The sequence below is a fragment of the Raphanus sativus genome, chromosome 4, assembly GCF_000801105.2.
Source record: "Raphanus sativus cultivar WK10039 chromosome 4, ASM80110v3, whole genome shotgun sequence".
NCBI classification, from domain to species: Eukaryota; Viridiplantae; Streptophyta; class Magnoliopsida; order Brassicales; family Brassicaceae; genus Raphanus; species Raphanus sativus.
The window spans coordinates 27001501-27028251 of record NC_079514.1 but is presented as its reverse complement, the minus strand read 5'-3'; the positions used below and the strand labels follow the sequence as shown (position 1 = coordinate 27028251).

The window sequence follows — 26751 nt, the reverse complement described above, 5'->3', positions numbered from 1 at the left end:
GATAACAATGTTTTGAAAACTGACCCGAACACTGAACCGGACAATTTACCGGGTTACTGGGTCATTGAGTCGACTGCAGGTAAACCGCGGATGAACCGCAAATTAATAAATGAATTAATTTTATTATATAATAATATATTAGCTAATAAAATAAAAAAAAATAAAAATATATAAAACTAAAGTTACTACTTTCTAAATATCTTTAAAACATAAAATAATAGTTTGGATATGTATATACTTTATGTTTAATAAACATTTAGAATACTTAACTTAACTTTTTATATTTTTATTTTCATTTGATATACAACTAAAAAAATTATCTACTGGTTCAACCGATGGTTCAACTGGTACCGGGTTTTGGGTTTTAGTGGGTTTGAGCGTGTTTTTTGGGTTTTTTACAAAACCCAACCCGAATTTATTTTGGGTCACCGGGTTTTCCGGTTCAACCGCGGATCCGGATCGGATTTCAAAATACTGAATAAAACTATTGTTTAACTTATTTACAAACATAAAACAGCTGTGACGCATTTTAAATTTCGTCATACTGTACACACTATAACAAACCCGCATAATTGAAATTTGATCATGTCACAGTTTATAGTTTTAAAACGAAGAATTATCAAATTTTTATATTGAAAAAACAACAGAAAAAATAGGGCGGGTCAGAATCTAGTTAGTCAATTAAAACTTAGTTATCAATTTTTTTTGGCTTAAAAAGCAATTTTTCGGGAAAAAATCGTCTTTGTACATATGTTCCCGTTGAAATCGTGACTCATCGTATGTGCATACGTCATAATCAAATATTTTAACCCAAAGCCGTCTCTCTCTAGAGCCATCCATCCATATTTCTTCTTCGACAAGTCGGAAGGATAATTCGTTCCTACTAATCAAATCAAATCTTGGTGTTGTGTCTGATTGGAATTTTGTTAGTTATAATTCTCCTTCGCCGCAAATTGAGGTATGATTCAATCAATCAATCATTGATTCGAAATTGAATAATCGAACTTTATTTATCATAGTTCGATCCTTCTCCTGATCCAGTTTAGAGTTATCTCATCTTGAAGAAGAAGAATGAAAGTCTCTGTTATGTGGAGAGGAAACAAATACACCATTGAGATCGATCCCAACTCTAATCTTAAGGATTTGGGTTATGAATTGAGAAACTTAACGGGCGTTACGGCGGAGACCCTCCGTCTGATCGTTCCTCGGTTGAATGAAAAAGGCTCAAACTTGTTGCTTCCCTTTTCTGACGAGCACTCCTTCTCGAGCTTGCACGAATCTTCCATAACTGAGGTTTTGTATGAGATTCCTTTCTTGTTTTTTTTTTCTTTTGTCATCAAACACACAGATTCATATAAACTCTGCACACCAAATTGGGAGCTCCGCATCCATGTGAACGGCGAAAGACGATGGTTGTCTGCCACTACGTGCTAAACGATCCGCCCTTAAATTCTCCGTCCGTGGAACATGATTTGTGAACTCTGGAAACTGCATTCCTTTCTTGTTTTAAAACTAATTAAAAACCCCTTTTCTAATTATTATTCTTTGGTTTTTTTTTATAGGGCAAAACTATCAGAATGATGGGAGTGACTGAAGAAGAGTTCAATGGAGTTCAAAAAGATGCAATGCCCGACATGAGAATACTTGGATTCGAGGACGAGGAGAGAAGGCTTAGGCTAAAGAAGTTCTCCAGCACTTCAATCAAGCTCCCACAGGGGCCTTACATCTTCTGCGCTTTCCGTACTCTTCAACTTCCCGGTATAGAGGTTAGTCACTATTTTCTCACGTTCTTCTTTCTCCTCATGGTAGTTGAGATGTTTGTTCTTTTGTAGTTAAACCCTCCTCCTGCTGATGCTTTAAAGAGAATGCACATGCTTGCATCCGACCCTGGTATTATCGCTATTATGAACAAGGTTGTTATTTTTATTATTATTATATAAACTTATTCTTGCAAATACCGTCTGCATATGGTTTAAAATGTACTAATTGATTTTGCTTTATGTTTTGTAGCATCGCTGGAGAGTAGGGATTATGACAGAACTTGCTCCTGTTGGTTATGTTGGTGTTAGTCCTAAATGCCTCCTTGGCTTTAACAAGGTGCACCATCACTTCCTTGTGTGTTTATAGTCTGTTCTTGCTTTTGGGTTTCTCAAATGTTCTTGCTTTGGATGATCACTGTTATAGAATCAAGGAGAAGAGATTTCTTTACGTCTTCGGACTGATGATCTAAAGGGATTCAGGAAGTACCAGAGCATTAAAAAGACACTACTCCATGAGCTGGTAAATTCATTACTCTGCAACTAAGATCTGAATTATTTCTGCTCAACTCTGATTTGAGAGCTAATATATCAAATCAAAATGTCAGGCTCACATGGTATACACGGAGCATGATGAAAAATTTTATGCTCTTGATAGTCAGGTAATATCTATATCAAATGGGTGAAGGTATATCTCAGTTTCATTAGAAATGAGTGTGTTTGTGTGGCAGCTGAACAAAGAAGCTGAGAGCTTGGATTGGACTAAATCAAGGGGTCACACTTTGAATGGAGCGAAAGTAACAAAGGACATTGATGATGAAGAGGATTTGTTTGATGAAATTGGAGATGAAAACTTTTCTCAGAGGCTTGGTGGAGATCAATACGATGATCTGGGAAATGCTCGTGAATCGTCTGTTGCTGCTGCTTATCGCCGTCTCTCCCACACTAGTGCTTCGAAACTGAGAGAGGAACCTGATCCTGATGACTCTGTTGATGTTGGAGATGAGAGTAAACAGCCCATTCCCCCTGAAGCTCACTCTGATTCTAGGAGTCAGTTTGAGCCTGATCCCGACGATGCCATTGAAGATGCATCAACACCAGAACATCACTCGGGATCGCTTGAACCTGATCCGGATGATGTGGAGGCGCGCACAAGTATAGGGGAAGTTGAAAACATGGAAATATCAAATGACACAGTTATGTCGGATGGTAATTTGACTAGACCTCCTGGAGAAACCAATGCAGAAGAAACAATCATTGAGGTTGATGAGCCAGATCTAGATGATATGGAGATTCAGAGAATCCAAGACTCTGTTACCATCGTCTCTAATCGTCTCACGAAAGCCATAAATGCCATGAAAACTGGCTTCAACTCCGGTGAAGCAACCAATGTGCTACAAATGCTTCTTAAAATAGTGAGGTACACTCTTGGAAAATTTCAAGCGTGTCTACCATTGTTCTGTGAATGAAGATACTGATTTCTTCTTCTTTTTTACTTTTTTTTTGGTATGGTCCAGGAACATCATTGAGCAACCAAATGAAATGAAATTCAAAAGGCTGCGTAAGGTATGTGGACTTAATTGGTCTCTGATGTAGCATACTTCCTTATTTGAGCTTAATATATCAAATGTCTGATATGTTCAACTACATGAATGCCATTTCAGGGAAACCCTGCAATTAAGCGCAAGATACTCAACTTCCCAGGTTTTTTTCCTTTTCCATCTTCTAATCACTGATTGTGTATGATATTTGTGTGTTAATCCGGACTTCGGGATTGTTTTGCAGCTGCGGTTGAGATCCTTTCCGTGGTTGGCTTTGTGGAAGAGATGGTATCGGAAGGCACAGGAGCACCAGAACCATATTTGGTACTGAAACGTAATGACCCAGGCCTCTTGTGGATTGCCAAGTCCATGATTGAATCACACACCACAGGTTCCTAGATATTGTATATTACGTCCTTTTACTCATTAAAAACTGTCATAAATGTAAGATTTGAGACTCTGATTATATAAGAAGCGTGGTTCTGTAACACTTAGCAGAAACATAACATTTCCTCTAAATGCAGTGTGCATTTGTTGATTGTAAAGCAGAACAATTACATGAAAAAGGTGGAAAGATAAAGGTGTGGTGGACATTTCACTTAAAATTTTAGTTTAGTCCGGGTTCAATTTGATTTGGTTAGGTTAATTTAGTTCTGATACAATTCTTAACTGTAATTAATTCTGGTTTAGTTCGGATTATTTTTATTTCATTTTGATTTTGATTTTGGTTGACAAATTAATTTAGAGGCAGAAAACACACAATCAATTAATTAACGAAAATTTATATTAAATAATTCAGAAAAATTCATAGACAATATTTATGTTTTTTTTTTTATCAGCAACTTGAAGAATCCGACTCATAGATTTTATGAACCAATTCGATAACTCTACATCCATTTGAACAACGAACAACAGTTGTTTTCTTCCATAACATGCGAGACTATCCACCCTTAAGTTATGCGTTTTTGGTATATGAATGAGATCTGAACTGGTGAAACTTCGCTTCAAGATCTTTATGTCTTCCAAATAATTTACAAAGGCTGATAATTCTTTTGGTTCCGAAACCATCTTCACCAACTAAGAACAATCCGTTATAAAAGTAACTGAAAACTGTTTGAGATTCCACATACATTCCATTGCAAAATGAGAGCCTCTATCTCCGAATGGAATGGTGAGTGACTCGCTCCCATCAAACCATCAAAACCCGCCAGACTAGTGTACCACCTTTGTCCTGAATAAAGTTCCCGAGTTTTCCATGATCTACTCGTAAAACACCACCTGCCCGGAATATATGGTATTGATTATGTTATTGTTGTTGTTCCCGATGCTCCCTTCTGATTAACTCCCTGTGTAATTGTATTTTGTACCTCTGCCGAGAGTAGAGATTCTGTTTCTGCCAATTGTAAAGTATTTCTAGGATCGATGTCCAAATTACTAAAAACTTTGTTATTTCGTGCCTTCCAAATGTACTATAGAATCCATGCATATTGATGGTCTTGTGGCGCCGGAGAAACTCTCCAAAATAAATGATCTATGTTTGTAAATAATGATGATGTAGGAAAAATATCTGGGTTCGATGGAATCCCAGAGAGCACCCAGACCTGAACCGCCAGTGGACATTCAAAGAACACATGATTTATGGATTCATCTGGGTCTCCATATTGTGCACAAATTATATCCCCTTGTATATCCCTTGCTTTATGTTTTTCTTAACCGTTATACATCTTGATACCAATTGACATAGGAAATGTTTCATCTTCGGTAGACACCTTACTTTCCAACAAAAGGCCTTCAGAGAGTCAACCCATGGGCCAATAGTTGGTAAAATTCTTTCCTTATCCGGATATACCGTTCCATACTGAGATAGATGATACTGATCCCCCCCCCCCTTTGATTAGTCCTTTACTAACCAGAGATCTAACGGTAATGCGCCATCCATAGGATGACGAGTATGATCTGATTGGTTCCAGGGGTGATGCATTTCTGAAATACTGACCTTAAACACTCAAAAAAATAAAGTGTATGGCTTCTCTAGTAGTCTCCAAAATTGCTTTCCATGCATGGCTGTGTTAAAATCAGTGATGTCTTTGAGTCCCAGACCTCCTTCCTCTTTAGTATTGCATACTTTGTCCCAAGATTTCCAATGAATACTTCTTGTGTTGCCTCCTGAGTTCCACCAAAATTGTGCCACTGCACTCTTGAGCTTCTTTGTAGCTGTTTTTGGTATACGAAAGCAAGACATTACATGGTTTTGCAAAGCCGTAACCACAGATTTGATGATTACATCCTTTCCTCCCTTGCTGAAAAACTTGAAAGTCCATCCATTTACTCTCTTATTCAAACGATCTTGAATAAACCCAAAAAATTGAATTTTCGATCCTCCCAAATTCTCACGGATTCCCAGATATGTTTCCATACCCCCTACATTTTGTATTCCTAAAATATCCCCTAGTCCATGTCTGATGGGTTCTTCAACCTTGTATCCAAATTGAATTGAATTTTTTTCAAAATTTATCTGCTGCCTCGACACTCCTTCATACTCTTTTAGAATCCTAAGAATCATTTGGCCTTCCTCCTTTTGTGTTTTACAAAAAAAAGACTATCGTCTGCAAACAACAAATGTGAGATTGATGGACAGGCTCTCGCAATCTTTATACCCGTCAATTGTTTCTCCCTTTCCGCCTTTTTAATGTTACCTACCAGTGCTTCCGTACACATGATGAAAAGATAAGGAGATAGCGGATCCCCCTCCGTATACATTCATGTTAAAACTAAACATTATTAAAAGAGAAAAAATAAAAATAAACTATAGTTAACATGATGGTTAAATTCTATAAATATCACAAAAGTTACAATAATGTCCCCATATTAGTGGGAGAACATCTATTCTATGTAATTAGGATGACATTTTGATATAGGTTTACTTCAGTTATTTTAATATAATTATTAAAATCTCTTACTAATCGTTTAAATTTTTTTTACACAAATCTGATTACAAAAAAACACAAATATAATTTAAAAAAACAAATATGAAAATTAAATTAAAAAATAGAAAATAAAAAATATATATGTTCTCTAAAACGAATCAATATCTAGTTCACTTAAAATTATAGTTTAGTTCGGGTTCCATTTGATTTGGTTAGGTTAATTTAGTTCTAATAAAACTCTTTAACTATAATTAATTCTGGTTCAGTTTAGACTATTTTTATTTCTTTTTGATTTTAATTTCGTTGACAAATTAATTTACAGGCAGAAAACACACAATCAATTAATTATTAATAAAAATTTATATTAAATAATTCAGAAAATTTTGTAGACACTATAAGTTTACTTTTATAGATCTAATGTATAATATTAATTAGAGCTTAAAAACATTTCATATGTGTTTATGAGTTTACAAAATTTTTATCAGTTATTTTCTTTTATGCAATTATGCTGATCATTTCCTTATTTTAATATTTTTAGACAATCAACAAATAAAAAATTATTATAAATATTACATAATATATATACACTTTTAAGATGAAAAACTAAACTTATACGATAAACAAAACCAAACTGATTTGGCTTAATAAAAATAAAAACAATTATACTTTAATACAAAAGAAATATATGTCATCTATCAACAAAATTAGTAACTAGACTAATCAATTTTATTATATCTAAAATCAAAGGTAAAATAAAAAACATATTATTTCATAGTAATGTTTTATATATTTTTATACATATAAATTATGGGATGCTTCAAACAGTACCAATTTATTTATTTTGTAAAACATATTTGCATGAAATTTTAAAATATTATTGTTATATTTATTTATGTATTTTGAATCGATCAATACTTAATTTTATTTTTATATTTGATTTTCAAAATAACATATATAATATTATTACTGAAATATATTAACACATCTAAGAGGAAAACCAATCTAAATGAAAAACACAAATTATTCAAAATTTTAATTTATTTATAACAAAAACCACTATGGTTTAATTCGAAGAATTTGATGTTATTTAATATATTAAAGTGATAATCACACTAATCATATATTGCAATCCAAAATCACATGTCTAACTAAAAAAATATAATATTACTTATATAAATTATAAAATAATTGAAATTGAACTGTTAATAATTATTAAAATATATTTACTTTATAAATATTTATATATTTGCATGAGTACGAAAAAATCAGCTAGTCTATATTATAAGAGAGTTTTTGTTCTCTCCTAAGCATGTCCACTTCATCACATGTGGGTCCTACATCAAGAATATTCTATATTTATTGTTTTAATGATGATTTTATTATTTTTTAAATGTACTTCTTTATTTATTTTATAAAATATGTTTATTAGTTTACTATGATCATCGTTTAAATGTAATATATAATCAAAAACTTTATATTATATAGTATTACTAACTTATCAATAATTATCATACTAATTGACTTTCTGCGATATCGCGGGATGATATCAATTAAATATTACTTGCGGTAAGTAAACTTTCTATATTTTGAAATATATAATTGTCTTAAAAAAATTAAATTTGTTGAAAAAAAATATCGAACTTTTAATCAATTAGTATAAAATTTATTACATAATTATGAAAAAATTAAAAATTCAAAAGATAGCCCTTCATATATGAGTTGTATCCAAATGAAATTCAAAAAATATTAAGTTTTGAAAATATTTTTTTATATTACTTGGATGTATAATATGAATTTATTTTGGACTTTACTAAATATTAATTATTAAGTTAGGGTTCTAATCAATATTTAACCATAAATTCAGCAATTTAAAAAAACTTTGGAATGTAAATAATTTCGTTATTTTGTAACTACATATTTATATTTTCCTGAATAATGTAAATTGAAATCATATATAATATCATTTTATTATAAAAAATTTAGCTATTTAAAACAAACTAACACATATTAAAACATTAAGTCACATATTCTATAAAATATTATTTTAAAGACTGCCTCAAGTATAATATTAATATAATATAATACATAAAAGAATTTTGATTAATATATTTTTAGAATCATGTTCTAATAACTCTTATTTCTGTTACGTATGATCATCCTTTTTCATATACGTATTACACACTTGTCATTTACATAAATGATGTTTGCATCATCAACCTTTTATGTTTTGTTTTTTTTTCCTGTTGGTGTGGCCGATTTATTTGTATCTAAGATAGTATTATAATTAACATCTTTCCTTTCTCTCTCTCGTTGGTTGTCCAACTTATTATTTACTTTGCAGACACAATATTCAACTTGCTTCTTTTTATTTTACAATACGTTATCAGCACTAGCGCTCTCCGACTAGCGAGATAAGTTTTAATTCATGTCTTTCAATTTATTTAATTTATTTTAAATTTATTATTGTTCTGGACTGAGAGGTTAGGCTTTCTCTGTTTTTTCGGGATGATAGGCGTTGCCTTTCCCGACTGGTCGTTATGATAGGCTATGCCTTCACGATTATAAGATCACGTGGTAGGTTTTGCCTCCGTTAATTGAAAAAAAAAAGACATATGTGGTAGGCTTTGCCTCCGTGAATAAAAGAAAATGTCAAAATGGTAGACTAAGTCTCCTCGAACCTTGAATAAAAGGAAAATGTTAATATGGCAGACTATGTCTCCTCGAACCTTTGATAAAAATGATCAATATGGTAGTTTGTGACTCCTCGGATCATGTGAAAGGCTAAACCTCCAATTTTATTTATGTTTCTAAATTTCTACAATTAATTTATGCTTTTAAATTATGCATTTAAATTCTAGTTTTTTTTATATTTTTATGTGCTATTCTATGAATAATATTATCATGTCCAATTTGGAAAAGTTCGAAATAAATGCCCTTGATATTTCGAGAAATAATTATATGACTTGGCAGTGGGTGCAAAGATGCACCTGAGAAAAACTGAGCTTTTAGAAATCATCGATATAAACTATATCAGATGGGAAAAAGATAAATCGATGATATTTTACACCACTTCAATGATGGTTTGAAGGCAGAGCGCGCCTTGACCAGAAGCGAGTCAAGCACATGCTTCCGGCCGCCAACTATTAAGTATTAATTCGGCTGCTTTTCTGTTAGAAGTCCATTTAGCATATTTGGTAAACGCACCATTACTAGCCTAATGAGGTCATGAGTTCGAAGCTAGTAGGCCACATAATTGTTTTTGGCTTCTAGCCTCCACATTTCTAGGACCGGCTCTGTTTGTAGGATAAGGTGTATCATGAGAAAAGATCTTTGAAGATATTTGATAACTAAATCCTTGAAAGAAAGGATTCACCAAATAGTTGGAGTCTATGTAAATCCTCCGTGAAAAAATGAGCTCATGATACTAAACCATCAAGTCAGTCCTACTAGAAAGGACGAGGGTGTAGATGCGGTTGAAATCGGTATCGTGGTCGTGGAAGAGGACGAGGAAGAAAATTCTGTCCCCATAAAATAATAAGAACTTCCACGTAAATAAAAATGGTCGGGTGATAAAAGACAAACAGAAAATGTTTGCTACAGATGTGGTAAGAAAGAACATTGGGTACATATTTTTCTTACTTCAAAATATTAGCCGATCTGTATTGATAATCAAAAATAATCGGAATTGTATCATAATTCTTATATCTACTTATTTTATAAAATTTAAATAATATTATAAAATTAAAATGATGATTCATAATCAAAACTATTAAAATATGACAGATAAACAAAATTGCTTTTAATCATAGAGAACATGACAAATAAGAAAATTCACTTCTCAAATAATAGTATAGATAGTTAATCATATTAGAAATTGTATATACAATATATAAGTTATAGTTTTTGAAATTTTAGCCTATGTATAATAAATTTAAAATATAATTTTTGAAAAATACTTAATGAACCATGCATTTAATATATATATATATAGTGGGATTTATCAATAAAAGCTGTTGCAATCTACACCCTATTTTCTTCCTTATTATATATGTTTAATGTTTAAATATTTATAGTATGATTTGTTAATAAAAAAAATATTGCAATCGACTCATGAGATACTTTGTCTCGTAATATTTTGTGTTTAATATTTTATATATTTGTTGAGATTTTTTTCAATTAAAATTTTGGTGTAAGTTACTTCCAAAATATTCTATTTTTTTATTATTCAAATATATCTTTACTAACAAGATATTCCAAAAAATATATTTGAGAATATTCTATCGCATAGCTTAATTTTCTTATGTTGTGAAATTTTTGTTGTTGATTTAATAGATTTGTATTATTTTAGAATGCCAAAATTTTATATATGTATAATTTTGGTTTGCTGATTTTTATTTTGTTTTATATGCAGATGAACTATATATTTAAAATTATCTTTTGATGCCATATATAATTTGATTGTTTCATTGTTTTCAAACCAATGGATGAAGAAGACTGAAAAGTTTATTGATGTCTTCTAACTAAAATACGGTCTCGTCACTAATTCCAGATCTTCTACTATTCTTTTTCTTTGTTAATCATGTGCGATTTTGTTTTGATCCCAAATCAATGTATGTTGAACATTAAGTTATTTTTTAGATTAAATATATTGAAATTTAGTTTATGATGTTGATAGATTTGCAAAGAGGAAGTTGGATGAATATGTTGTCTTGGGATATCGACTCCAGAATTAGAGAGTATTAGTCACACAAAGGACAAGTTAGAAATAAGGAAGAAAGAAATGCTTTCACGAACCAATCATATGTTTTATTTTCCTCTACTTTTAACTCATAATAACAACAATAATCAAGACAGAAAAATACTGCAGCGGTGAACCACTGACGGAGCAGTGGCAGAGATTGCAGTTCCTACATGATGACCGTGTAGTTACCATGTGTCTCTGGAATCCCTAATTTCAAACATGTGTTAACGTGTCGACTATACTCACAATAGGACTTAGTAAGTTAAGTTTTATTTAATGTTATTGGGCCTTAGAATTTTACAGTCCAACTCTTAAACATGTTTTTTATACTGTTAGAATGAAAATTGATTGATAAAAAAAAAATCTTCATCCAGATGTAAACTCTGGTTTAATTTAGGTTGTTCATGTTTGGTTTTGACTCGGTTTGATTTGTGTTTTCTTTTTCAGTTCTAGTTGTAGTGTAATATTCCTTATGTTTCATATTAAATATCGTTTTTAGATTTCTGCACACAAATTAAGAAATTATTTATTTTTACATATTTTCTATATAAAAATACCAATATCCAACTTACTCATATTTCAACCAATAGAAAAATATACTGGATAATAAAATTAATAAATTATGCCTAATATGATAAAATAAACTTATTTTTAAGGAAAAATTTTCTAATCAACAATACTTAATATGCAAGGAATGGAGTATTATCCAAGTTAGGCTAATCAATCCACTTTGGTAAAGTACAAAATAGGAATGGCATCACCTGGTAATAAAACATAATAACGAAGGGCATTTATAAGAGAGTAGCTATATCTACTCTATTCTATTAAAGAGAAGAAAAGTCATCTGGCGAGAACCAGATCAACACGCAGCTACACGAAACTCAAATTCCTATAAAAAGAAAGAGAGAGAGCTTTTGAGAAAATTGATTCACATCGACGATCGTCGTGATTAGCTTAAAATTTGGTCCATCCATCCGTAGTTCGGTAAGCTCTCGTTTCCTTTGATCCAAATCCTCTCTTATGCTCTTGTAATATTACTCTTTAATTTAGGGCACCTAGTGATGATTTTAATTAGGATCATATTTCGACAATCGCTCCTTGTTGCCCAAAGAATTGTTTCGCCATAAGATATGTGTTTCTAATTTTGAAATCTCGTCGGTTAATTGAAAATTTTCCAATTTTTTTTATTTGTTTGTTTGAATTAATAAGACAAATCTATTGTTAAACATAACACGCAGTTGTTAGAACCGTGAGGGGTCTGAGATCATTTCTTATCTCTGTTGTGTGATGAAGGCGTATTATTATTTACTGAAGAAATTACTTTTTAAAGATTTGTGGAATCAGACCCCTTTGCTTATATTCTTTGATTCTCTTTGGATTGAGAAGAATATATTTTTTTCCAACCTTTTTAACAAATCACGCAACTAATACAAGTCAACAATATTCTTTTGCCTAAGGATCCTGAGATAAGTTTTATATAAGTTTCCCGTCTTTGTGTTGTTAAACATTTGAGTTTAAAGATACAGACACCATGCCGAAGAACAAGGGAAAAGGAGGAAAGAACAGGAAGAGAGGAAAGAACGAAGCTGATGACGAGAAGCGTGAGCTTATCTTTAAAGAAGATGGCCAAGAGTACGCTCAAGTCCTCCGCATGCTCGGCAATGGCCGATGCGAAGCCATGTGCATTGACGGAACCAAACGTCTCTGCCATATCCGTGGTAAGATGCACAAGAAGGTCTGGATCGCAGCCGGTGACATCGTCCTTGTTGGCCTGAGGGACTACCAAGATGACAAAGCTGACGTCATCCTCAAGTACATGTCTGATGAGGCCAGGCTTCTCAAGGCCTATGGTGAGCTTCCTGAGAATACCCGTCTTAATGAAGGCATTGTTGGTGATCTTGATGAAGATGATGATAATAATGTTGATGATTACGTTGAGTTTGAGGACGAGGATATTGATAGGATCTAAGTTGGCCTTGTAATATCAAAGTTGGATGATGCAACATCTTCTGAGAAAACCCAAGATTTGGTGATATGTTAAAATAAAGAAAATTGTTATGTGTTGTATCTCTATTACTGTCATTTGATTCCCCCAAATAATTTACAGCATGTTCTTTATTTCCCGTTTTGCAGCTTGTTAGTGCGGTTTTGCCTTTCTTTGTAGGTATCTTTTATCTTTACCCTATTATGCATTCTCTTGCTTTTGTAGAGACTGGAACTGACGTGCGCTTTGATATGCTAGCTTTAACACTGCTCTTTACTCTTTGCAAAGATTATGTTTCCTCTTCTAGTGTCTCTGATATGCTTTCAAATTGGAGAGGTAGGTCGTTGGAGGCACAGCGCCAAGCTATACTGAAAGACCTGTTCTTCCTTGCCAATCTTTGAACATCTCCCTGAATGTTTGTTCGAGGCTCGAGCGGAATCCTGTCTGGCACACGAGTTGCCATCCAGCGCTCTAGCCAACTCCACCCGTTGTTGTATTCATCTTCAGTGCTGCGATCTATTTGCTTCTTCTTTGAGCATATCCTTAGCGTTTTAACCAAATATTTCCAAAGTTTAGCACAAAAATGTTCTTTGGATCTTTTAGGATTCAGTTCTGCTTTGAATCCTCGATTTTGATGTTGTGCTGCTCACCTTGCTGTCATCCCAGTCTTCCTGTTTTTATGTGATCATCTTATGTTATTCTTCTCTTTATATCTTTAACTTCCATTTTTTCTTTTTTCTTTACATTAGATGTTTGCTTACCTTTATCCTCATAACTACTTGAGTTTTGTTCTTCTGTAATGTTCTTCGAGTTGGAGATACTAGTTTTGTCCTAATGAACGGTGCCTTCACGGAATTGCGTGTCTGAACTTTTAGTGATGTCCCCATAGATACTTTACCTCCCGAGAAGCACTCCTCTTTAGCAAACGTTTTTTCTACTTCTCGTTTTGCCTGAAAGAATCAATGGAATTGACACAACAGCAGAAGACAAAGAAGGAAGCAAAAAATAACCAGGTAACTTCTGAATGCTGACTGAATTATAATTGCAGCGTCTTCTTTGAGGAACAACTTAGAGATTGGACTAGTCAGATGCCTCTTCGGTATATGCGTCTCTGTTGCTTCGCTTTTATTATCAGCATCTTCTTTTACTACTTTTGATATCTTGTCTTGTAACGGCTGAGTTACTTTAACCTCTGAGCTCGTAACTGAAACAGAGTCCTCATCATCCTCCAGATGTTGTTTCACCGAAACTGAATCTGAGCTCAGTTGCTGAGACATTGTAAGAAGAGCGTCAACAGAATCTTTGATTGAACAGAGTTGAATTCATCTCCCCAAAGGTATAATCTAACCAAGCTCCATCGTTTCTTCTCTCCTACATTCCATCTTCCCTGAAACTTGGCATGGGTATTCGGGATCCCAATCGGGTTTCGGTTTTATCCAATCGGGTTTCGGTTTTTCAGGTTTATAAAAATTGGTTCCATTCGGGTTATTTGAAAGTTCGGTTCGGAACTGGTTCGGGTTCTATCGGATTCGGGTCGGGGTTAGTAAATCTTCAAAGAACCGACAACCCAATGTAATTTCGGATTCAAGTCCCAATCGGTTTTTCGGTTTAAAAATATCTGATTCGTACCTACTTTATAACCAAAACATAATTAAAATTTGTTTTTTTTTGTTTCAAATACCTAATTTGTACATTTTTGTAACCAAAACATAAGTAAAATCGATTTAAAAATAAGAAATGAACATCAGTCATGATCATTCAAAATCAAACGAAATGGAAACATGTTTATTGATAAAAAGAAAACCAAATAAATGAAATCATAAAACAAAAACAACGACCTCATAAAATGAGAAACATTATCTAATGAAAACAAAATCTAAATCTAAATATTTCAAAATTCAATAGCCACCTTTAACCATCAACCCTCATGTAATAAAACCACCAACTTTTATGTAATAGATAAGTATTTTAGATGTTCAATGTATCTTAATGTATTTTGAATACATGTTTGGTATAGTATCTTTCAGGGGTTTTGAATGTTTCGGGTTCTATCGGATACTCATTTAGATTCGGGTTCGGTTCGGATAATACCCATAATCCGGAATACCAAAAAACAAGATCCATTCGGTATTTATGTCGGGTTTGAATCGGTTCGGATTCTTTTTTATCGGATCAGATTCGGTTCAGATTTTCGGGTTCGGTTTATTTGCCCAGTGCTACCTGAAACATTACAACATCCTTATCAATATACAAAAAAAAAAACAAGAGTGATGGGTTTTTAAAGAAGATGGTGATGGTACATTGTTGTAGTCATGAACCCCAAATGATTTGTTTCTGAAGAAAATGCTTCTCAGTAGTCCTCCTGTAACACCCATCCCTATCTAATGTTTTCAGAATAATTTTGGATACAGGAACTTGGGATGTGAGATTGACTTATATAACACCTGGGTGAAGAAAAAGAAAAGTTGCATTTATTTTAGAATCAAAACCACATGACTCATATACAAGTGTCCATGTTAAAAAGTTGGAAGTCTAGCTTGTAGACTTGTAGTTCAATAGTTATGATTGTGATCCAGCAGAAAAGCATCTTGATTAATAATTAATTATTTTTATTTGACGTCGTGAGTTCTTGTGGTCTCTACTTTGATTAGTTTAGGAAGTTTGCTTTGGAGTGGCACATGAAGAGCATCGGATTGGTTATTTTCTTATGCAAACGGCAATTTCACTCGACTACTCTTTTTTTTTTTCATTCACTGTCGTATTACTCTGATGAGATATCCTAATAGCCCTGTTCGGACTGTCATATTATTCTGATGAGATATCCTAATAGCCCTGTTCGGACTGTCATATTACTCTGATGAGATATCCTAATAGCCCTGTTCGGTACTCAGTCGCACCTACAATGTCTTGCGATCAAAAACCAAGCTATCAAGATGAACAACAATATGGTGGGTAAAAATTAAGATGCCGCTGTGATCACTTTCCTTAAGGTTGCCGGTGTTGTTCTGGTCGCTGTAAAAAGTAGCGACAGTTATGTTGATCGCTGCGGTTACTTTTGATAGGCAAAACCGCCGGTGACACCCTTCACGCACGGGGCCAAAAACACTTACAAATTTGATCGCTAGCCGCTAACGCAGTGATTAGGGAAAAAACAAGGCCAATGTCTCTGGTTCTCTGCCTTTTTTTCATTGGAAATGCAAAAGTTTTTGGTACGGTTTACTATCTGTCTTTAGACTTCTCATTTAAGAGCTTTGTGCCATTTAACTCTCGTCACTAGAGGCACGCCCCCGCGCAAGTGTCGAGATTTGATTTGAATTGGTGTTTGACTTATATATAAAAGGGAAAATTCTATAAAAATACCCAAACTAAATTTTGTTAAGCTTTTTAATACCCAAACTTTTTCACTATCCAATTTAATACCCAACTAATTATTTTGTCCATTTTAATACTTAAACTTTTAAAACGGTACCCACTTTAATACCCAAACTTTATTTATTGTAATAAAAATACTTATAAGTTTTAAACAGTTTTTTAGAAAAATCTCTAAAATTTACAAAAAAATCAGAATTTTCTGAATTTTTTTTTGCTGTTTGAGAAATAAAAGTAACTGAGTAGTATAAAATATTAAATTTTATAATAAATTTTCTAAGTTTTAAATATTGTATTTAGTTTATTTTCTGAAATAAAAAACGAAATTTTTTTTTTATCATTCAAATTAATTTTTTTTAAACTATTCCTTGGTTTATCTACCTTCTTCCTAAATATTAAAATAAAATTAGAATTTTTAATATTTTTGTCTTAGATTTTGGAGATTTTTTAACATTTGTTTGAAACTTATTAGTATTTTTATTTAAATAAATAAAGTTTGGGTATTAAAGTGGGTATAGTTTTAAAAGTTTGGGTATTAAAATAAGAAAAATAATTAGTTGGGGTATTAAACTGGACAATGAAAAGTTTGGGTATTAAAAAGATTAACAAAATTTAGTTGGGGTATTTTGATGGAATTTTCCCTATATAAAACTCGGTGACACAACGTTTCACTATTTCGAATTATATCTTACTCAAAGTAAACCAATTCTATTTTATTTTATTTTATTTTTTCTTTGTGGGTCAAAAGTAAACCAATTTTATTTGTAACGAATATATCATAAAACTTAAAAAGCAAGAATAGTTTTGTTGTTTCCAAAGCGGAATTGAAAAATGCAGTTTTTGATAAAATAACAAATTGGAAGAGAAGCCTAAGATTATGAAACAAAGATCAGATTGTGGAACTAAGTAAAGTTATGAGGAATTCCTTATAATTGACCAGAACCATACAAATTTTTTTTATTACTGTCATTTTTTTAATACCAAACGTGCTTCTATTTTACGTTATGAGAAATAACGTATTTACAAGAATGTCATTATTTTTTAATGCCACGTAAGCAAAAATTTGGGAACAAGTGTTTGGCTACCCCTATATCTCATGTATCAATCTTCAAAGGATCCGTTATAAAACATCGATATTATTCTATCTTTATTTAATCAGGATAGTGTGTAAAAGACAAGAAAACCATAAGAAATTCAGTTATTTACGAGTTATACATAGTTGTACCGAACCATATCGAAATTCAATTCGATTTAATTCAAACCGCGAACCAAACATAACCCAAAACAGATATCCAAGGTAACCCAGACGGAATTAAAAACCCAGACCGACTTCCTCCTCATTCCGGGTTAATGAAACCCTAATTTAGGAAATTGGGATCCAATTTCGAATTGAACGAAGGACGAAATCAAATCTTCCCGTTGGAAACAAAAAAATGGACCATTCCAACATTCTGTTTCTTCCTCCCCTCTTTTCCCTATCTTGGTCGCGGAAATCCATTAGTGTGAGAATCGATGATGGAGACGCCAGATGACGGGTCGCAAGAAAGAGCAACGACGACAGAGACAGATGGAGTAACATCGGAGTCCTTGTCGAAGCTGTAGAGGACGAACAAATAGGATAATTCCCAAATTAGGATTGAATTTGGGGAAGGTAATTATGGAAAATATGGTATAACTATTCATAATACTAGTAACACTCGGTGAAACATTGAGAATTTGGTAAAATTAGCAATAGGTAGGTATACTAGAGAATACTATTGTATCTTTGGGAAAACTATTTGGTATTACTGATATAACTGACGTAGAAGTAAATGTAATTTTCAGCATTTGGAGCCTATCGAAGCAATCAAAGAAGTGTGGTTCATTGTTGATGATGTTCCCATCCGTCAATTTGAGCCCATCGAAGCAATCAAAGAAGTGTGGTTCATTGTCGACGGTGTTCCCATCCGTTTGTGAAGGAAAGGTAGAAGGGATCGAAGTTGTTTCCTGTTTTGTTGATGTTTCATGTCTGATTATTTTGCAAAACTCTATGCTTCTTGGTTTGTAGAAGTTTGAAACTATAATTTTCTTGATGTTACAATTTCAAATTCATTTTCGGGATGTTGCAAATTCATGTTATCTCGTGAACCAGAAAATAAAGAAACGAAATATTCGAATTATACAAGTCTTAGACAACCACAAAATAAAGACTTGTAAGCCTATCCGTCAAAGCAAAGAAACAGAAAACAAATAAACAAGTTCCTAGAATCCCCATCCACATCCAAACACTCAGAGATAGAATTCTTCAAACTTTCTAACAATCTCATCTTCATTTTCGTCATGCGCTGTCCCTTTGTTCTCGAAATTGCTTTTCATTTCTGAGATGGTTTGAGTTAACTGCTCAATCACTCTAGTCTTCTCTCGGATCTCATCACGGGCGTGAAGCAAAGCCTGCCTTTGCCAATATGTACCTTCCTCTTCATCAAACCAAGAAAAGTAGTTGCATCCTTTGGAAAAACGCGGACAGCCATAAAATCGTTGACCTGGGTTTCTGTCAGTCCAACCTTGCATTATACTCGCCGGTAAGCAACAAATATAGAATCTCCGACCAGAATTTTGCCTCCTCGACGATCCGGAAGCCACTTCCATCTTCACTTTCTGCATCTTCATTTTTTCCATCTTCACTTTTGTAAGAGAAGGGAAGAAGAGAAGAGAGGGAGGGAGAGGAACAGGGAAAGGAACAGAGGGAAGAGATTGAAAGGTGACAAGAGAGAAGGAGACAATTCCCAAGAGAAGAGAGAAGGGAAGAGAGACGTAATAGGTGGGGTCGTTATATTCGGGAATTTGATTCCGAATTGGACCAGTTTGACTATCGAAAAGAGAGAGAAGGGAGGGAAGGGAAGAGAGAAGGGAAGAGAGATGTTGTGTGGTTGAGATGAGAACAAGTGTTTGGATAAGATATTTGGAACAATATCGTATTTGATCTTAGTTATACCGAAGAAATTAGTAATACAGAAGATATTGATGTGCTTTTCTAGTAATACCAAGATAATGGTTTGTTTTCCGAAATTACAAAACGAGTTTAACGCATGGAATCCTTGAAGCATACAACATAACAAGAGGTTCATAACAAGATAAGAACAAACATACAACATATAGAGTTTTCCGAGTTTTTACAAGTCTTAAAACAACAACAAAAGAAGACTTGTGAGCTCCACCGAATAAACAACAAACAGAAATACCAGATCCGACATCTCAAGGATGGGTTAAACGCCTGAGCTGGTCCTTGAGCGCAGCTATCTCTGCTGCCATTTCATTGTAACGCGTCAGTAAATCCTTAACCTCGTCCTCGATCGCGAAGACCCATGGTTGACGGAAGTGGAGTCCATCATCCTGCATAAACAATAAAATCGAAACTATTAGTTTTACTGAGTACTATTAGTTTTACTGAGTACATTGAAAAGGAAGAACATGAAGAACCCTAACTCAGTAAATCGAAAAAATCCAGAACAAAATAAACTCTATCAAAGATAACTCATAAACCCTAGATCTAAGTTCCAAGCAGATCTGAAAATCGAAAAGTTCCGATTTTATTTTCCAGATTTATTGATAGGGAAGTACCTCAAACTTGTCGCAGGTGAAGAATCTTTTTCCAGGAAGAATATCGAACGTTTTGTCCGCAGCAACCTCGTCCACCATTCTTCCCCCACAAGGACACCTGTTCGGGATCCTGTGATGGGCATCGTTGACGAACATCTGCATGTCTTGTTCTCTCTTCGCTGCCTTCATCATCATGTACTCTTCGTCTGGATGCGTCATTGTTCCGGTAGAGAGAGAGAGAGAGAGAGAGAGAGAGAGAGAGAGAGAGAGAGAGAGAGAGAGAGAGAGAGAGAGAGAGAGAGAGAGAGAGAGAGAGAGAGAGAGAGAGAGAGAGAGAGAGAGAGAGAGAGAGAGAGAGAGAGAGAGAGAGAGAGAGAGAGAGAGAGAGAGAGAGAGAGAGAGAGAGAGAGAGAGAGAGAGAGAGAGAGAGAGAGAGAATTTTGAGAGAGAGAGAGTGTGTGTGAAACAGGAGAGAGAGATTGGTTTCGAAAAAGTGAAAAGTGAAAAAGTGTTTCAGAGGAGAGAGAGATAGATTGGAGAGATAGAAGAATTTTTTTAAAAACATTTATTGTTTAGGCGGCAAAACAAATTTCATTTCCCTCCTAATATTGGTTCTTAGTTATACAAAGGATACTAGTGTTACGAAAATTGGTCATAGTTCTACTTTTGCTTGTTTCTAATTTAATTAGTGTTCCTAAATTTTAAATTTTGTTTTTTTTAGTTTTACTTTCGATCTTAGTACTTTAAAATACAAGTTATATTGTTCTATACAATAATATTGTCGTGATAGATATAACTCAAGATTTTCCTTTTGTAAGAAGTTCTTGTTTGAAAGTGTGATTGGAATTACAAGGTTTCATAATGTATATATCAAGAGTTCGTGAGAAATTTTCAAAAACGTGATGACCGAATTTTGTTATAATTATAAACTTTAGTATAGAAAACAAATGTAAAACTACCACAACCAAGATATGATATAGATAATATTATGACAACCTTATTTTGATTATGATATCTATATTATGATAAAACTACCAATACTAGTGTCATTAGAAATGTGATGACCTAGCTTTGTTAGCATTATAAATCATAGTATAGAAAACAAATGTAAAACTATCACATTTTGATGTAGATAATATTATGATAACCGAGTTTTGATATAGATAATACTAATGTCATTAGAAAACAAAGTAGATAACCAAGTTTTACGCAGTTTTCCGAAGCATACAACAGAGAGCTTAATGCATTACTCGTAGATCCAAATAACTAAAATCCAACTCTTTTCCTAACCTTCCGTGCGATGCGATCTGGAGGAATCCGGAGGCATGATCTTCACCTCCTTGATGTAATCCGGTACATTCCAAGAAGACTTCTCCGGCACAACATAAAGTGTCCTGGAATATGCCAGTGCCCAAAGTTCTGACCAGTAGTATTCTGAGCACAGCTCATGTATATGAATGCGGCTGCCAACGGTTGTAGTATAATATATGTAAGCAGTCAGTCCATGAAGACAAGGAAATTTTTCATAATCCCACACCTTGCAAGTACAACTTCTCTCAACTAATCTCACCAAAAACATCTTTCCTTCAGTGTCGGTGATCTCGTACTCAAACACATAACTATCAATCTTCCGCACAGGTAGATTTTGTGCAACAGGCCATAGCTCGTGCAAGTAGTTCTTAACCAGAGGCACCAGTTTGCTATCAATTGATCCAGCAACATCATCCTTCCGATGTTGATTGAACCAATCAGAAAATTTTCCGATGATGCAATCCAGCATTGGTATCAAGGCCCACGTCGTTTCCTCTTTATAAACGTTCTTCATTGATTCCACACTGTTGCTTGTATCCAAATTGTACCTGTCACGTGGAAAAAAAACTCTCGCCCATCTGTCCTTTTCAGTTTGTTCTTGAACATACTTGTAGGCTGAAGGATAGCTTATCTTAAACGAATCGTAAGCTGAGTTGAAGTCAGCCACCGTGTAATATCTGCCCAACTCCATGAATCTATGCCCGACTATATCCTTTCTGACGCCACAAGCATGCAATTTAACATTTTCCTTCAAATTCCATAAACAATGCCCATCGTGAGCCTGATGAAACACGTTTGCTATAGCGGATATCATTATTCTATTTCTGTCACTCATGAAAACTAGTTCAGAAGAGTCTGGTATAACACTCTTAAGCATCTCGAAAAACCAAGTCCAGCTAGCATCATTCTCTACATCTAACACTGCAAACGCAAGTGGATAATCGTGACGATTAGGATCTTGAGCTTTCACGAACACTAGAACACCACCATATCCGTTCTTCAGCCATGTCGCATCCACAACTATCACTTTCCTCATAACTGTAAACCCTTCAATACAAGCTCCCAAGGCGACGAAGAGGTACTTGAATTTAGATCCCTCATCCAATTTCACACATGTTGTTGTTCCCGGATTCAGTTGCTTTAACATGTACAAATAGCTGTACATCATCTTGTAGCTCTCTTCCGGACTACCAGGTATATCAGGAACCGCCACATTCTTCCCGCGGAACGATCTCACGCGATAGCTCATTGTACCCTGCAAAAAAAAACACCAAAAACTTACTACAGTTATCCAAAGTTATACCAGTTATCTATAATTCTACCAGTTATCTACAGTTGTACAATTTGTTCCTAGTTTTCCAGTTATCTACAGTTTTACCCGTTGTTCCGAGTTATACAGTTTATTACAATTATCAAGAACAAATTGGATTAGGTTTCAGGGACGATGGGAAATCTGTGGAACCGAAATCTGTCTATACACTCTCATTCCACCAGCAAAATGCATTATATACAAATTTACTTTACAATTCGACTCCATACTTCTAATTAGATTCAATTGGGGATTCCTTCAATTGGTCTACGATGGAGACCACAAGACAACTACTAAAGAAACTTCAATATGGAGACCCCAACTTACGGAATGCTAGCCGTCGGGTTACGATTGGTCTACGCCGACAGATGGTGGCGATAGAGGAGCTGCATGAGAGAGGAAAGGAGGAGGGAGCTGCGAGATTTCCATTCCAGAGGAGGAGCTGGGTTCCCGATTACCCGATTGGTCTACACTGACAGATGGTGGCGATAGAGGAGCTGCGGGAGAGAGGAAAGGAGGAGGGAGCTGCGAGATTCCGATTCCAAAGGAGGAGGAGCTGGGTTCATTCCCGATTCCGACGCGGAGCTGGAATCGATCGAGCTGGGGGTTTTAATTTTGTTTTTCAGATTTTTTTTTATAAAGTCCAAACCACCAAACCAAGTTGTAAGAAAACCAAACCATATTCCATTATACCAATCCAACAAAAACCAGACTCCACCACCAAACCAACATTGATTTCAATTTTTTTTTTATAAAAAAGGGCATTTTCGAAAACACCATTTGCTTAATGAATGAAGGGCATAGGAGAGTTCTTGGGGGCATAGGGGATTGATACATGAGATGTAAGGGCATGGAAGCCATTGTTCCAAAAATTTGGCGCCACGTAGGAATTTGATTCCGTATTTTCATTAAGTCAGCCGTAAAGCGTAATATGCGTCGTTACGGCTGAGTTAGTGTTAAGTTGTAGCTGAATTAAAAAACGCGGCTGACTTAATAGAAAACGGCTGACTTAAGACGACAACGCGGCTGACTTAAGACGAAATCTAGCTGATTTATGCGATAACAGATGAGTTACATACTGAAGTTAGGGCTGACTTATACATCGGCGGTGTGATTTCTGAAAAATTTGGCTGAGTTGTAGTTAAGACACGACTGAGTTAAGTTTCCTCAGCTGAGTTAACGAACATCGACTGGCTGAGTTATTAAATTTACGGCCGACTTATGGAAGGTTGTTACGGCTGAGTTATAATTAATCAGCCGTAATTGGATAGATTTACAGTAAACTCAGCTTAGTTACGACTGGTTTATTATCGAAAGATTAATTACTAGAATAGTATCCGTTTGACGGCTGATTTATTTGACGACCTATTATTTTCCATGATAGTTACGGCTGATTTTTTTAGCAAAAGTTTGATTACTAAAATAGTATTAACGTTTCGGTTGGCTTACATTTTACATGATGGCTGATTTAACAAGACTGAGTTATATATTCATATGGCGACTGACTAACTCATTTTTCATGTCATCCGCCATGTCATCTACTTGGATTTGTCATGTCATCACTAATTTTACAATAGTAAAATAAGGATCAACGTCATTTTTCATTCTTCATTCTTCATATTCTTTATCTATCTTCTTCATCTTATAATGCATCTTTCTCAGGATGGTAATTATTGTTTTCGCAACTGGGTCTAGAAAAACATAGATTTAAAAAAATTGAAAATCTGAGACAGATCTATTGCCCTCGTCATCATTTTCGATGATATCGGTTGAAGAAGAAGCTTCCTCTCCTCCAGTATCATGTATGGTGGTCCGACATCATGCTGCTCTCTCTCTCATTGGATTTGTGGTGTCAAAGGAAGAAAAACTCAAAGAAATAGATGAAGAAGATGATAAATTTGAAAGCTGATTTTATTATTTGATGACTCAGATGGTGCGTCATCTGAATATGATAACTTTATTTCAGACGTTGTTACGGCTGTTATGCATATGTTACGGCTGAGTTTAACTCTGAACTATAAACCTAAAATCTAAAGCTAAAGCTAAAATTTAAACCTTAAATGATAAAAAATATTAAATCTAATGTTCAAAAGATAAACTTTATAATTTTTATAACTTTATAGTTCTATATTTTAGGGTTTCAGGTTCAAATTTAAGAAAATATTAAAGTTTTAATATTGTGTTCAGAGTTGAAAGCATGATATTGTTCCCGCCCAAAATACGAAACGTCGCGAAAAAATTACACTTGACGGCTGACTTATAGGAACATTACGGCTGACTTATACTATTCAGATACATTACAGTTGAGTTATGCATACTTTACGGCTGAGTTATGCATACATTACGGTTGAGTTTTACTCTAAACTATAAGCCTAAAATCTAAACATAAAAAAAAAAAAAAATCTAAACATAAATCTTAAACTTTAAAATAATAAAAAATATTAGATTAGTGTTCAAAAGATAAACTTTATAATTTTTATAACTTTATAGTTCTATAGTTTAGGGTTGAGGTTCAAATTTGAGAAAATATTAAAGTTTTAATATTGTGTTCAGAGTTGAAAGAATGATTTTGTTCCCGTCCAAAATACGAAACGTCGCAAAACAAATTACACTTGACGGCTGACGTATAAGAACATTGCAGCTGACTTATTATACCTTTCAGATATTTTACGGCTGAGTTATGCATATTTACGGCTGAGTTTAACTCTAAACCTAAATCTTAAACTTAAAATAATAAAAAATATTATATTTAATGTTCAAAAGATAAACTTTATAATTTTTATAACTTTATAGTTATATGGTTTAGGGTTTGAAATTCAAATTTAAGAAAAGATTAAAGTTTTAATATTGTGTTCAGAGTAGAAGGAATGATTTTGTTCCCGTGCAAAATATAAAACGTCGTGAAAAAATTACACTTGACGGCTGACTTATAGGAACGTTACGGCTGACTTATACTATTTAGATACGTTACGGTTGAGTTATGCATACTTTATGGCTGGGTTATGCATACGTTACGGCTGAGGTATAATCAAATTACGGTTGAGTTATGCATACGTTACGGCTGAGTTATGGTTACAATACGGCTTTGTTATAATCAAATACTGGGTTATGGTTACAATACGACTTTGTTATAACCAATTCGACCAAAAGAGCTTCTAGCAGGCTTAAGATTCATCATCCAAACGTAAATTGAATTCATAAACCAAAAGAGAAACAAAAAAAAACGAGTCTATAGATTAGGAATCAAGAGATAAATATGTCGCATAAACAACATAGATCTAAAAACTCAAAAAACTGAGACAAATCTATTGCAGTGATTGTCGTCTTCGATCGTGGTCGGTTAGAGAAGAAGATTTCTCTCTTCCAGTATTATGTATGGTGATCCGACATCATGCTGCTACCTCTCTCATCGGATTCGCTTTTTTTTCAGAAGAAGAAAGAGTTAAAGAGAGATAGATGAAGAGGCTAATTAAGTCCCGTCAATTGTAAGAAAATAAGAGAATGATTTTTGGTCTTTAGATTTTATTTAATTAATGACCATAAATTGTGATCCTTGAAAAATAAAAATTCACCAATGAGAAAAAATGATGAGGATAGACAAAAAGATAATTTTGAATCTTTAGATTAAAATCAATCAGTCTCTATTATTAAAAGAGAAGTACACTTAGGGAATGCCCGTGAGTTTTCAATGTTAATTACACTACTATGCCACTGAACATATTAATAACATTCTTAAAAAAATGCTTGTCTTAACCAATTTATTAAATGCCTTTGTTTTAACTCTTAAGGGGGTGTATTGAACTAGAGATTTTAGAAGACTTTGGGATGTTTTAATTTTAATGGAATTTATGTGAGTTTTGAAGTTAATTGGGTGATTTTGAAGAAGTTTTAAAACTACAAATGAAAATTTATAGGTGATTTGATAAAGATATCTTGAATAAATTTTAGAGTTGTTCAAGTGATTTTGAGTATAATAGTTTCGTCAATTTATTTCTGATTGCATACTTTTGCTTATTGGTTTCCTTTCGTATATGCATAAGAAATTTAAACTTGTGGTCATTAATATATATTAGAATTTATTACCAACAGTCCACCATTAACTGAGTGAAACAAAAAACAAGAGTTACAGTAGTATTTTAGAGATGGAGAGGTAGGTGCATTCTCTTCAACAAGGTAAAAGAACCTATGTGCACTGGCAGCTTCTCTCGACACAACTACTGATACATCTGCCAT

General features: G+C 33.9%; 4 protein-coding genes across 9 annotated transcripts; 2 read left to right on the top strand and 2 right to left on the bottom strand.

Annotated features, from left to right (window-relative positions):
* Window positions 1-783: 783 nt before the first annotated feature.
* LOC108828977 (DNA-dependent metalloprotease WSS1 homolog 2) lies at window positions 784-3903 on the top strand. 4 transcript variants are annotated; one of them, XM_018602624.2, is made up of 11 exons: window positions 784-958; window positions 1047-1293; window positions 1563-1766; window positions 1833-1913; window positions 2011-2097; window positions 2185-2280; window positions 2366-2419; window positions 2489-3177; window positions 3275-3323; window positions 3422-3461; window positions 3543-3903. In XM_018602624.2, the coding sequence occupies exons 2-11, from the start codon at window positions 1072-1074 to the stop codon at window positions 3695-3697; spliced, it is 1677 nt and encodes a 558-aa protein (XP_018458126.1). In that variant the 5' UTR covers window positions 784-958; window positions 1047-1071; the 3' UTR covers window positions 3698-3903. The 4 variants fall into 4 exon arrangements, with proteins under 4 accessions (XP_018458126.1, XP_018458124.1, XP_018458127.1 ...); XM_018602622.2 differs by having other exon boundaries at window positions 1042-1293; XM_018602625.2 differs by lacking the exons at window positions 784-958; window positions 1047-1293 and adding an exon at window positions 1304-1456.
* Window positions 3904-11789: 7886 nt separating this feature from the next.
* Window positions 11790-13084, top strand: LOC108828978 (eukaryotic translation initiation factor 1A). 3 transcript variants are annotated; one of them, XM_018602628.2, is made up of 2 exons: window positions 11790-11950; window positions 12493-13084. In XM_018602628.2, the coding sequence occupies exon 2, from the start codon at window positions 12498-12500 to the stop codon at window positions 12933-12935; it is 438 nt and encodes a 145-aa protein (XP_018458130.1). In that variant the 5' UTR covers window positions 11790-11950; window positions 12493-12497; the 3' UTR covers window positions 12936-13084. The 3 variants fall into 3 exon arrangements, with proteins under 3 accessions (XP_018458130.1, XP_018458129.1, XP_018458131.1); XM_018602627.2 differs by having other exon boundaries at window positions 12487-13084; XM_018602629.2 differs by having other exon boundaries at window positions 11802-11950; window positions 12480-13084.
* Window positions 13085-13549: 465 nt separating this feature from the next.
* LOC108828959 (protein IQ-DOMAIN 33) lies at window positions 13550-15325 on the bottom strand. Its single transcript, XM_057008159.1, is given in 4 exon segments — window positions 13550-13621; window positions 13712-14262; window positions 14265-14337; window positions 15251-15325. Coding segments are annotated over 4 exon segments (771 nt in total).
* A 5858-nt stretch (window positions 15326-21183) lies between these two features.
* LOC108828960 (uncharacterized) lies at window positions 21184-26751 on the bottom strand. Its single transcript, XM_018602607.2, has 2 exons — window positions 26602-26751; window positions 21184-22464 (listed from the first exon to the last, which is right to left on the bottom strand). Exons 1-2 carry the CDS (start codon window positions 26749-26751, stop codon window positions 21184-21186), a joined length of 1431 nt encoding a protein of 476 aa, XP_018458109.2.